We start from the raw sequence: 12,358 nt of genomic DNA, 5'->3' as shown, positions 1-12,358 counted from the left end.
TAAAATAGTAATAGACACGGTGTTGGTTTTGGTCGTAATCATTGACAATAAATAAAATACAGAATGTCACCCGCCTTATCCTTTAACTGAAAAACTATTTCTACATAAGTGGTCACTTTTCGCCAGTGTTTCCAAACCCAGTCATTGTCCATGGTTGACCTTGGCATTAAGGCAGGTCCATAGATAAAATAAAACACCAACAAACCACAACAATTCCGACAGGGAATTGTTAGACAACATAAACACAGAGAAGTCAACTGGACAACAGTAACACGTAACAAAGCCAAAAAAAATCACTTCCTAGAGAGACTCCTTTCCGTGATTCTGATCATACAGAGTAGCAGTGTGCCAGGTAGTTTGAAACAGCCAGACCTGGGGAAATGTGAGGACTGACGTTGGAGGATATATGTGTGAGGGTGCTCCATCACCCTCTATCATCAGTAACTTTCATCACTGTATATGACACACTGTTGAACAAACCCTTATAAACTGCAGTTTCAACCTTATCTGTGGCCTTAATTAAACGTCCGCAGGGCTACTCGACTGGGGATTGGATCAATAATGACCGGTACTACCGACACCATCCTGGGAGAAACAATCATTTCCTGTCTCTGCTTACCTGCTGTGGCTTGCCAGTCAATACAGGTTTATGAAGAGCAACCAAACCATCATAGGCACACACACTGTTTCAAATTAGCTTTTGTGTGATCGTTTTAAAGGATCATATCAGTTGTTTAAAAGGATACGAATGAAGACTACTGTAGGGCTGTGCAATTACTCAAAATGTCGTCGCGACTATGATTTTGGTTCCCAATGATCACAAAAACAAGAAAAACAATCATTTAGCTCATTGCGTTTTGCAAGTAAACACTTATTTTCTCATGTGTTCTGAATGAAAAAATAAAGTTTGAATAGGAAAAGTATTAAGGCAAATTTCACATTTTGTTTTTACTATTGATTTATTTAACTTTTCCCACTGTTTAAGTTTGATAATGGCAACATCTTTCCAGAAGTTTACGAGTAATCGTGTTAAATTCTTGTGATTTCAATATTGACTGAAATAATTGTGATTACATTTTTTTCTATGATTGAGCAGCCCTAGTATACTGTTTATTAATTGCAATATTTTTTAAGAGTTACTGTAGTGTTTTGAATGTCTGAATTGTCATACTTTCCATGCTGCCATTGGGTTCCAATCATTTATTTATGAAAATGATCAAATGTGCTTTAATTTGGCAATGTTAGTATAATGTGGTGATGTAGTTGTAAATGCATATTAATTCAAAGATGTATGAAGAAGATGTACGACACAATCATAAGTTTGCCAAAAAATAAGATTGCAAATTGATTTTCACAACGTATGGAAATGAATGAAAGCCAATGGCTGCTTAGAAGGTACACAGTAAAAAACAGCTTTCTATTGGATATTTGTCAGGGTGGTATGTAATGAAAGCTGAGGCTTTTAAGGAATTACATTCATACATGAGGATTCTGCAGTACACGTGTTACGTCCAGTGCAAAAAGTATGGAGTTCAAGATAGTGGAGGATGTTTGATTTGACAACAAATAATCATGTTTGTGTCTCATTTTTATGTTTAAAAATGACCATTATCTTTTTTTAAAGCTGATTTAATCAATATTTTCTATTAAATAAAATAGATCACAGATTGATTAAATGACTAATGGTTATCAAATGACATAATTAAATATTAATATGACGGCATGTGGTTCTTAATACGACATGTACTGTGTGTGAGATTAGCGATTATGTGAGGAAATTTAAGAGCAAGGTGAACATGAAACAAAATAAGCAAAAAATAAAACTAAAATCTCAATGACAGTAACTTGCAAAGTCAGTTCAATGTATCCGTGTATCTATACAACGTAGATCCTACAAATATTATTGCTCTATTAATACATTTACTCTATGCAAACTTACAACTCAAAACGTGAAAAGGTTCTGGAGCACTCACTGCTTTGTTGCATGTGTACACATGTGCATGTTCATCAACACACACACACACACACACACACACACACACACACACACACACACACACACACTGCTATTAGGTGGATACGCATGACATGTACACAACTCCTTGGTTAGATATTGCACTATTTTCATTACTCACAGCAAACCCTTGTAGACATCAATGTCCACAGCACTCATTCCTTGTTTTCCTCTGAAAGTCCTTCTGATCACTGTTGCAGCACTTAAATTTAAATAGATTCACAGAATCATGATTTAAAAAAAAAAACATGAGTATGGTATGCTTGACACAGCTGACTGACAGACAACGTCCTGGGATCTTAAAAAAGAAGGAGGCACCATGTAATCATCATAAAACAAACTTGTGGAGTCACTCGGAAGCCACAGCAGATTTCTGTTGATTTGGCTTCCAGTGCGGCAGTAGCAAGTTTCCTGAAGAATGTCGATGCCTCTTGGATTATTCCTTCGTCTTCAAATTCCTTGGTTTAGTTTTCTTTGTGCCTTTGTTGCCTAGTTTTCATTGAGTAACGCCTCTGGACTGGACGGCCCATCATCACTGAGGACCTCAGTGTTGATGAATGTCCCAGCGAGTGACGCGCCAAGGCCCTGCTTGACCGGCGCCATCTCGGAAAGAATGATGGTTTCTTGGTTGCTCACCAGTGTGGCTTTGTCCATGATCTCCTTGCTGTGCTTGGACACCACGGCGTCCAGGAAGTCGTACTTGTGTGACCACAAACCGCTTTCAAATAGGTACTTTGTCAGGTAAGAAAAGAACACATTTGCCAAGAAGGATGCCAGCATGGACATAGTCTTGAATGGGAACCTTTGCTGGATAAAGTGCTCTACTTCCCCTGTGACGTGGTGGATCCTCTCCTGGCTCACCCAACCCGGGTAGTAGATGAAAGGAGGGAGTTTGAGGTAGGGCTCCCCTCCACCAATGCGCAGCAAGAGACCAAATATATAGCCAGCCACGGAGCCATACGTGTTGGTGCCCTTGACGAATAACACACTGATGAGTTGGGGAAAGATGATGACATAGACCAAGTCGGAGCTCAGGTACCACAGGCCATACACGGATCCTGTTAACAAAGCCATAGCAGTGGCAAGAGCTCCGAATACAAAGATGGTGAAGCGCATCACCCAAACAATCTCCGTATCTGAGGCCTGGAAGAGAGAAGAAAGACAGGGAAAAGGAAAACGTGGATAAAATGTGGACAAGACAAGTTGAGAACATAAGGAAAAGATATGACAAGAGAGATAAAATTAAAGTCCATAAAGTCTACAGATAAGCTTTTGGCTCTATGAGGCTGTACTCAGTGGTGCTTGAACTGAATGCTATTTTTCAGCTGAAATGGTAACAATGAATTTGCCAACCCGCTGATGTTTCAAAGGCATAATGTTTTCCATCTTAGTTTAGCATGCTAACATTTGCTAATTAGCATTTAACACAAAGAACAGCTGAGACAAACACATTCTCACTCCCAATGCATCAAAAAGCAACGCTTGGTCAGATGCCTTTGGCGTTTGTTACTGATGCAATATATCTCCTTTAGCCTCAGTCTGACACAGTGGGGCATTCAACTGATCTGACATGTTCGGCACTCTTTGCGAACGTTTCAGTGACATGGGGAAAAAAAACAGGACACAAACCCCGGTCTACTGGGTGAAAGTCATGTATTGTTTGACCCATCCACCACCCTAACCTTGCTCTTTATGTGGATTTATTTTTTCACAGAAAATGACAAATTTTGACCGGATAATGATGCTAGATGAAACATTAGAGGATCACCAAAGTTGTTACAATACAAGCTAAGGAGGACATGAATGTCGGTATGAAATGTTGTGGCAATACGTATAATAGTTGTAGAGACATTTCACTCAAAACCAAAAATGTCAACCTGCTGGTGGTACTAGAGAAATAAAATATGAAATAAAACCATGCCAATCTCAGGGGATCAGTAATATCATCAGGATTCTTAATTCTCTGGGGACTGTCAGTGTCTGTAGAAAATGTCAATCCATATTATAGTTGCTGAGATATTTCGGCTTCCGGACATAGCCACTCTAGAGGCTACCATCCCTAGAGGCATAACAGTCACACAATGTTAACTAACCTCAAGCTACATATTTCATATCAGCAGGAGATAAATACAATGTTGTAATTTTGAAATAATTTGATTTTTTTGTTCTTTTGAGTCTGAGCTTGTCTGTCTGAATGTTGTCTGAAGCTTTGGGGTCTAGGTTTGTATGTTTACCAAGTACAATCATCACTTGAACAAAACTACAATTGAGTTATTGATGATTTGACTGACGCTTGAAACCAGTGGTTTACACAGTGCAGATGTATGTTAGTATCATTGTTGACACTCTTACCGACTGCCGAAAGGCGAGCTGATAGATGTTCCTGGCAAACATGGAGCTGGCTGAGAGAATGGATGAGTCTGCTGATGACATGACCGCAGCTGACACCGCCCCCAGACCAAAGAAGGAGACGTAGGGCGGGCAGAGGTGCTGAAGCACTATAGGAAGGATCATGTCTGATTGATCCTTGTCCTTTGGGGGGATGGACCCATAAGTAGTCTGGTTCCAGTCTGGAAGAAGAAATGGCAAACTGTAAAAACCCATTGTTGTAAAAGATGCAGATGTAAATAGAAATATCTAGGCATATTTTTAGACCTTATATATGTGCGAAATTGTAAACAATGAAAAAAATGTAGCGACTTGTGGGAGGCAATGACACAACATAACTAAAGTTGAACAGGCTCTCCTTGGCGCATGTTGCTATGTTGAGATTAATACAATTATGTTCCTGGCCAACTTGTGGACTTTAAAGCGGACTGATTACAACACTGCAATTTTTTCTTAGCTTTTAAGAAAAACATTATATGAGACGTTTTATTATGCCCCTTTGGATACACCTGCTCCAGTTGCTGAGAAACAAAAAGCCTTCACTTCACATGTCTGTGTGCTGAAAAACAGCAGGAAAAAAGCCACAGTTGTAAGAGGAATGCCAGAAATAATGGATACTGATGTAAAATATCACATCCATGCAATATTAACTATAGTTCTATCAGGTCCATTAAGTCAAGAACAATGCAGACATAAAAATGCTTTTGTGTTTTAATTAAAAATATTACTAATTAAATTTGGCGTCCCCTGACTTTTCATGAGCACCCTAAAAGAGCAGAGAATCAGGACAGAAGCAGCAGCAGAATTAGGGGACGCTCACACAGTTTAAGGCTGGGAGGGCTAAACTATTCCCCCATAGGAACAGAGCATCAACAATGACATAGAAGCATATGCCATGTTAGACATGACAAAGCGGAGCTGGGGAGGAGGTGGGTTGCATCAATGCAGCAGCAAGCAGCCGACACCGCAGTTAGAAGCAAACTAAAGCAGCTTTAAGTAGCCATTTAGCAGCGAGGGGAGTTGACCAGCTGATGCGCTGATGCATATCAGCTGCTGCAGCTCAGCTGATGCAGATCAGTGCTGCAACCGTGTTGTTAGCCAATAGCGGTTAGTAGCATTGTGACTACTCGGCCTGCCAGAACTGAAGCTGATACACTGGTACACTGGTTTGTCCTTATAAGATTGCTAAACCTAATATGAAATATGAGTCAGTATTGTAAAATACATTTTGTAGTTCAATTGCATTTTAATTGTACATTTTACTAATAATTATTTAATTAATTATTGAATTATGTGTGGGGGAAGCCATTGATTCTAATGACATTTTGAGCAGATTAAAAAGGAAATATTTAACAAAACCTACAGCCATGCTCTGTGAGGCTGTACATTGGCACAGCACTACTTTAAGTTAAATACAACATAACATGCTAACATGATGATGTTTAACAGGTACAATACAGCATCATGCTTACCATGTTCTCCCCTACAGTCTCCATCATCCCATTCAGTGGGACAATATTTATCTCTTTCCCCCTTAAACCGTCTGACATCTTTCTATCTCTCTCCAAGTTTTTTTGTCCTTCTTTTCATCCTCCAGAGGTCTACAATCTGTGTCTCTGTGTCTTCCTCTCCTTCCCCTGGATATTTACGAGCAGTGGTTGATTAGCGTTGGTTTTGCATAAAACAGCTTCAGACAAACCAAATTAATTAGCTCCTCTTCAGATGTAATATTCACTAAATTGGCATGGTCTAATGACTCTCTCCTCTGCTAGTCGTGACAGGATCCATCTGATGTTTTTTACCCTCCAGATACTGTATGCATCTGCATTTACACATCTTACAATAAAGCAAAGAACCAAGGCGGCAAGGAAGGAATGCATTGTTTTTCCTTTGATCACAACTTCCTGTTTAAATAAAGATTCCTGGAGGTTTTGATTGTCTTGTGATCTTTCAATAAATGATTTATCAATGTCTGTGTCTGTGTGTATCCACATCATACATGGATTATTGTTTGTGTTCATCTCTGATATAACAGCGGCTGTGTGTGTGTGTGTGTGTGTGTGTGTGGTGTGTGTGTGTGTGTGTGTGTGTGTGTGAAATAGAAATATTGGGTGCAGTTTGGTAATTTTTCTGTCATTTGTAGGCTTTAAATCCAGATGTAAATAACATGTAATTGTTGCTATTTGATCAATACTGAATCAGAACTTGGCTTACTCCGATTTACAGCTTGAGGACAACAATTTAATTCATTTTATTTGAATAGTATTTTACTCAATTATAACAAAGAAGAAGGATGTAACAAAACAGAGCAAAAATACAAGAATTAGCATAAAAAAAATAAAGTCAGTTTTTGTAGTCCCAGACCCATATTTTGTATTTTATTGCTGTTTTAGGAGTTCATAATTATAGCAAGAGCTCCACTTTTTCACATTTCAGAAACTAAATTCCTCAAAATAGCTTTAAGCCTGTGTGTGTGTGTGTGTGTTATGTGTGTTTGTGTGTGTGTGTGTGTGTGTGTGTGCGTGTGTTTATTTACCAGTGGAGGCCCCTATAGCTCCTATTAGGACAGAGGGTACGGCCATGACCAGGCAACCAAAGGCCGCAAGGAAGGAAAGGACCTGGGCGTAGGTAGCTGAAGAGGCAGAAAGAACCCGTTGAAAATAGACCTGCCAGGGAATCCCCCCCAACATCTAGAAACAGAAACACCAGCGTAAATACAGACACCAAACCAATGCATAACAGTCACACACTAGTACAGCTCTGAAACGTACTCAACAAATGTGACAAATCTGTTCCGCAGCTGTGCTTTCAGTGATTCTAAATGCTACTCCTGTACTGTTTCTCAAACAAATATAATGCCTTGTTCCTCAAAGAGATATCTTGCTGCTTTAAATCCAGCTCTGTGTCATGGCAGCGTGGGCAGTGTGTTTAAATGAACAGTGTTAGGCTTCCCTCCATGGCACCGGTGCACAGAGCTCCCACGGGGGGTCGGCCAAGATGCGCTGGATGACAGGAAGTGCGCCACGGAGGTCTGCCGAAATCCGCTGTTCCACTCCGGGGGAAGCTCCGTGCACTAAGCCAAACACCTTAAAGTATCCCTTAAACTGCACCACTTCACTTAAACCCCCTGTCCACAACATTTGACGATAAAACTGCAGTGGCTTGAGAAAGTTTACACACCCATGCTCAAGTTGATTAAAAAGAGGAATAAAAAAAATCATCTTTTGTAAATTGATCTTAATGCCTTAATAACAATTTTTCTTTGTGAATGAATACTGGCGTGTATATAAATAAATGTTCTTCCTTTAAATACCGGGGGCATAAGTATACACACTCATACGTTAAATTCCCATAGAGGCAGGCAGATTTTTATTTTCAAAGGCCAGTTATTTCATCCAGGATATCATGCATTCTGCTAATGTTCCCTTGGCCTTTGGGATTTAAATAACTCCTCATCATCACATTACTCTTCACCATACCTAGAGATAGGCACGGGGAACTTTCCATAAACTCATCTCTCAATGCAAATCAAACCAGCTATTAGGCTAACTGAAATAAAACCATGCCAATCTCTAGGTATGGTGAAGGGTATGTGGTGATATGGGGTTATTTTAATTCCAAAGGCCGAGGGAACTTTATCAGGATGCATAGTATCCTGGATCCATGAAAAAACTGGCCTTTAAAAGTAATAATACATATTTTTGAATTAAGGCATTAACATCAATTTCCAAATGATTGAATGATTTTTTTTATTCTTATATTTAAGCAACTTTTGCATGGGTGTGTAAAGTTTCTCAAGCCACTGTATGTATGCAATTTACTTTACAGTAATACACTTTCTCGTAAAGAATCTTCTAATAAAAAAAGACTTACCAGTAAACAGAAGTTGTCCGCCCAGAGCCATTTGTCTTTAGGCTCAATCTTCCCCAGCCACGGTGACTGGTAGATTACTTCCTTGGCTGTAACACTGATGTCCGACACCGCAGGATTGGACAGGGCAAAAGGCACACTGATCCACTGATGGAGAGGAGGGTATCACAATGCAAATATTATTAGTGTTACATAGATATTCTGGGATGTTAATATCCACTGTCAAGGTTGTTGACTGTTACATTGGATTTAAGTTTCACTTATTGTTCCACAAAGTTAGATATAATTTTAAGCTTAGGCAGGGACACTGTAGACTAGTGTCTTTAGATGTAAATCAGTTATGTTTCTACCAATGTGTCTCTAATATAAACAACAATTAACACACTTTATTCAGCCTTTTGATCAGATTTCACATGTGTTCATACATGCTCAAAATCTTTGGATGTTTTCAGCAAGAAAATGGCCCAAACACCTCAAATATTTGTATAAATATTGGCTATAAAACGATGGCTTTTTGTTTTGAGCAGAAACATACAGTAGAGGTAATAGTTTTGGACGTCAGTCTGTATTGGTAAAAACTGTTTACACTGCTGGAATTCCTTGTCACCCTTAAATCCCTGGCTGGGTAGATGTACAAGTGAAACTCACCAAGCCCAAAAAGATACAGAAGAGCTGGACCACATCCGTGTATGCAACAGAGTAGAGTCCTCCAACAAGTGTGTAGAAGATAGCTATCAGGGCTGAGATCACCACCGACATGTTGATGTTTATGTCCACGATCACACTCAGAGTGGCACCTGCAGGACAATACGTTCAGTTCATGAGTTTAGACTAAGCATAATTTGTGTTATTATTTAATAAATCCTGTCCAACAATCACCCACCCAGGGCAGATAAAATGGCTGCAGACCAGAAGATTTCTCCCATTAGTGCGGGGATGAAGAGCAGGCCACCCATCCTTTTTCCATACAGCTGCTGGAAGGGATCCAGCATGGTGACATATCCACGTGAACGCATGGGCTTGGCAAAGAAAAGGCCACCTGAATGATGTCAGACATTAAGATAAGGCAGACAAATAGTGTAACAAGAGCATTGAAGTGTGTTTTACAGACCCTGAATCAATGAAATTGTATAATATTACTTAGTTTGTGCACAAACTAAGTAATATGTCATGTCTGGTGAGTGATTTATACGTGTATCATGACCATGTAGAACTGTTTGTTTCTGGTTGAAGCACAATAACATTTTTGTTGTTTATATGTATAATATACTTTATTTCTTAGAGGACCATGTGTTGTGTTTTTGCTACACTACTACATCATACTAAGCTATAAATGCTAAAGTACCCTACTGTAGTACCTACAAAACAGAAAATACTTGACATTGATTTCAATTAAATAATCCAATGCAATAAACATCAACCTATTATGTTTTTTTAATTTTTAATTTTTAATTTTTTATATTCAAACATAAATTTATTGTCAAAGTTTTTTTTGTGTAGTAGTTTTACATTCAGATTGATTTGATTTGCTGTTAAAAAGGCAGCTATCCTGCCTTCTTGCTATATGGTTTCTGGCACTATACTTTATATACATTTGCTTTTTAATGTAAATTAAAAAAAGACATACAAAGACATGGGGTCTTACCTACTACCAGGCTCAGAGCGTAACCAAAGGGTGCTTGTGCCCAAGCCAGGCCGTAGTCTGGCAGGTAGACATACTCTGCTGTCCCGTTGATGTAACCCCCACCCACCCAAGTGGCTGAAACCAGGACATAAAACACAAGTTTAGTTTGTCAGACTAGTTTAGCAAATGCCATGTTGCATAGCCTAATGTTAATTCCAACAACAATAACCCTATAAGTACATGGTTGTTTATTGGGGATGATTTAGAAATGATCGAACACCAAATCCATTTTGTGTTGGGAAGACAGAGCTAAAATTCAGAACTCCCCCAAAAATAATGCGGGACCACCCTATCACTTTTCAGTAATCACGTATTTTACCTTTAAGTGCCCAGACATTCGAGGAATGTAATAATAAAAGTTGTGGTATTAAATTATATTTGTGCTGTCCGTGCGTAAAAGGCGGAGTAGGTGGAACGTATTTGTCTTTTTCTGACTTCTTATGACACTCATGTGTGACAGCATGCGCATACGGGTCATATTAAACACCTGCCAACAAACACAAATCCAAAGACTCCCCGTAATTAAACAACTCACCGGTCATTGTGAATCCGCCAACGAACAATCCGATGTCCCTACCACCGACCATGATGCTCTCGCTCCGGTCTCCGCTCTCGCCTACACCGGAGTTCTTGTTCTTCCACGCGGCCCAGATCCCCACAACCAGAATCAGGAGGTAGAAGATCACGATAGCCACGAGACCCTCGGCGTGGATGGCCATCTTCCTTTCGTCCGCTTCCTCCCGCCGAGATCAAGTGCGCGCGGAGGACTGGAATCTCATGGAGAGAACTTTGAAGAAGACAAGAGATAAACACGTTTCTGTGAACTGTTCTTGACTTCGATCTTTCATAAATATTTTACAGAAGCCTCACCTTGTGCCACACCCTTTTAGACGTTCCGCTATTAAAGTGCTTTACGCATTAGGCTACATGGAGATAAATAAAAATAAGGATTAACCTAACGATCAACTTTAAAACACTAATGCCCAGACAATGTATTTGAGACTACCAAATGCTTAAACCTTACACATTTAATTTGGTCAAATTACTCGTTTTGAGTTGATGAGTGACCATATTAGAATAACATTTTGCATATTAGAAACTGGCATCCAGGGTTTTTCATCCAGTTAGAGAATACAAAGTAATTTAAAATTGAAAGTTTATGTTTTCTACGCACCGAAAAACTTCATTTTTCCAACTATAAAATCCCTTGTTCACCAAAGTAGTAACATAAACACAAATTATTTCCGAACTTAAGCGGATGTTTTTAATCAGTTCAAGTATTAAATGGCAAATCACAACAAGAGAAAAATCTACAAATTCCAATTAAGAAAACAACATAGGGATAATCTATAGCCTACATTTTTCGAGTCTGATTTTTGTTAGTAGCCTCCATTCAGCAATGTCCGGCAACCCAAATCCACAGAACTGCTTGTACATTCCTGCTCGTTGGTCATATATTTTACCCAAAACGATCAATTAGCCTATTAGACAAAGGACCAGTTGGTGCTGAACGCCTCTCGGATTTTAAAAATTCTGAAATAATTTCGTACCTTTTCCACTTTGATATCGTTTCATACTTGAATGAAAGATCATATTTGAACTTGTTCGGATAAAAGCTATGAATATTAGCCATACCTTACCAAAGGAAGAGGAACAACCGGCACTCCATAATCTGTCACCAATTTAAAATATATGAGTTAGAATAAAACTAGAAACAATGAAATTATTATTGTAACACTTGTTCAGCTTTTAAGCCACTTGAAGATGTTTTACGCGCGCCTTGCTGCCTCACTTTAATTCCAAAAATGGCTTTCTCTAATCATTGTGCCAGTTTACTCACGCAGCGTCTGTTACATTTAAATGCATTCGTGAAAAGTGTTCAGGCTGCCCTGTAGCATACTATGATTTTAACATTTTGGACCGACATGGTTTTGTTTCGTGCGTAAAAGTCCGTGGGTAATTCCCAAATGTAACGCCCCGTCAAAAAACTGCGAACCATTGCCCAGATGAGACCTAAAACGGATGCACAAGGGTTTTATGTACTATGTGCTGCATCACTAGAATCAAACCTGTGGGTTGCAGCCCCCCATTGTGCTGACACCTTAGTTCCAGGAGGCCGGTATTGCAGTATTGATCTTTCTTTAAATCAGCGTCTACGGTCAAATACAGTTCCAGCCAGCCAACACATATTAGTAAAATAAGACAATATTAGAAACTGATATGATCTTACCTTTCCTTGGGAGAAACAAGTCTAAATAGATTACAGAAGCAGGATCTCCAAAAGAATAATTGCAAAAGTGCCAAAGACGGGTGGAAAAGTGTTAAGGTACCACAAAGTAATCCTCTTGGACGACCAAACACAATTCTCCTATGTTGTTTTTTTTAAGTCTCCAGTGCTTGTC

General features: G+C 39.2%; 1 protein-coding gene across 1 annotated transcript; it reads right to left on the bottom strand.

Annotated features, from left to right (window-relative positions):
- Positions 1 to 945: 945 nt before the first annotated feature.
- LOC116698254 (high-affinity choline transporter 1) lies at positions 946 to 12,358 on the bottom strand. The gene is made up of 9 exons (XM_032530078.1): positions 12,187 to 12,358; positions 10,492 to 10,743; positions 9,918 to 10,031; positions 9,156 to 9,311; positions 8,921 to 9,069; positions 8,276 to 8,419; positions 6,939 to 7,092; positions 4,367 to 4,584; positions 946 to 3,157 (listed from the first exon to the last, which is right to left on the bottom strand). Exons 2-9 carry the CDS (start codon positions 10,673 to 10,675, stop codon positions 2,504 to 2,506), a joined length of 1,773 nt encoding a protein of 590 aa, XP_032385969.1. The 5' UTR covers positions 10,676 to 10,743; positions 12,187 to 12,358; the 3' UTR covers positions 946 to 2,503.

The sequence above is a fragment of the Etheostoma spectabile genome, chromosome 11, assembly GCF_008692095.1.
Source record: "Etheostoma spectabile isolate EspeVRDwgs_2016 chromosome 11, UIUC_Espe_1.0, whole genome shotgun sequence".
Taxonomy (NCBI): domain Eukaryota; kingdom Metazoa; phylum Chordata; class Actinopteri; order Perciformes; family Percidae; genus Etheostoma; species Etheostoma spectabile.
The sequence above is the reverse complement of the archived record's forward strand: the minus strand, read 5'-3'. Positions and strand labels throughout refer to the sequence as shown.

Bases quoted from the DNA above. Each gene is read 5' to 3' on its own strand.
- LOC116698254 (XM_032530078.1), bottom strand. From the start codon at position 10,675: ATGGCCATCCACGCCGAGGGTCTCGTGGCTATCGTGATCTTCTACCTC. The intron at 9,312-9,917 runs GTAAGACCCCAT...GACATCATTCAG, and splicing joins CGCTCTGAGCCTGGTAGTAG to GTGGCCTTTTCTTTGCCAAG. The intron at 7,093-8,275 runs GTAAGTCTTTTT...TTCTGTTTCTAG, and splicing joins CGGACAACTTCTGTTTACTG to ATGTTGGGGGGGATTCCCTG.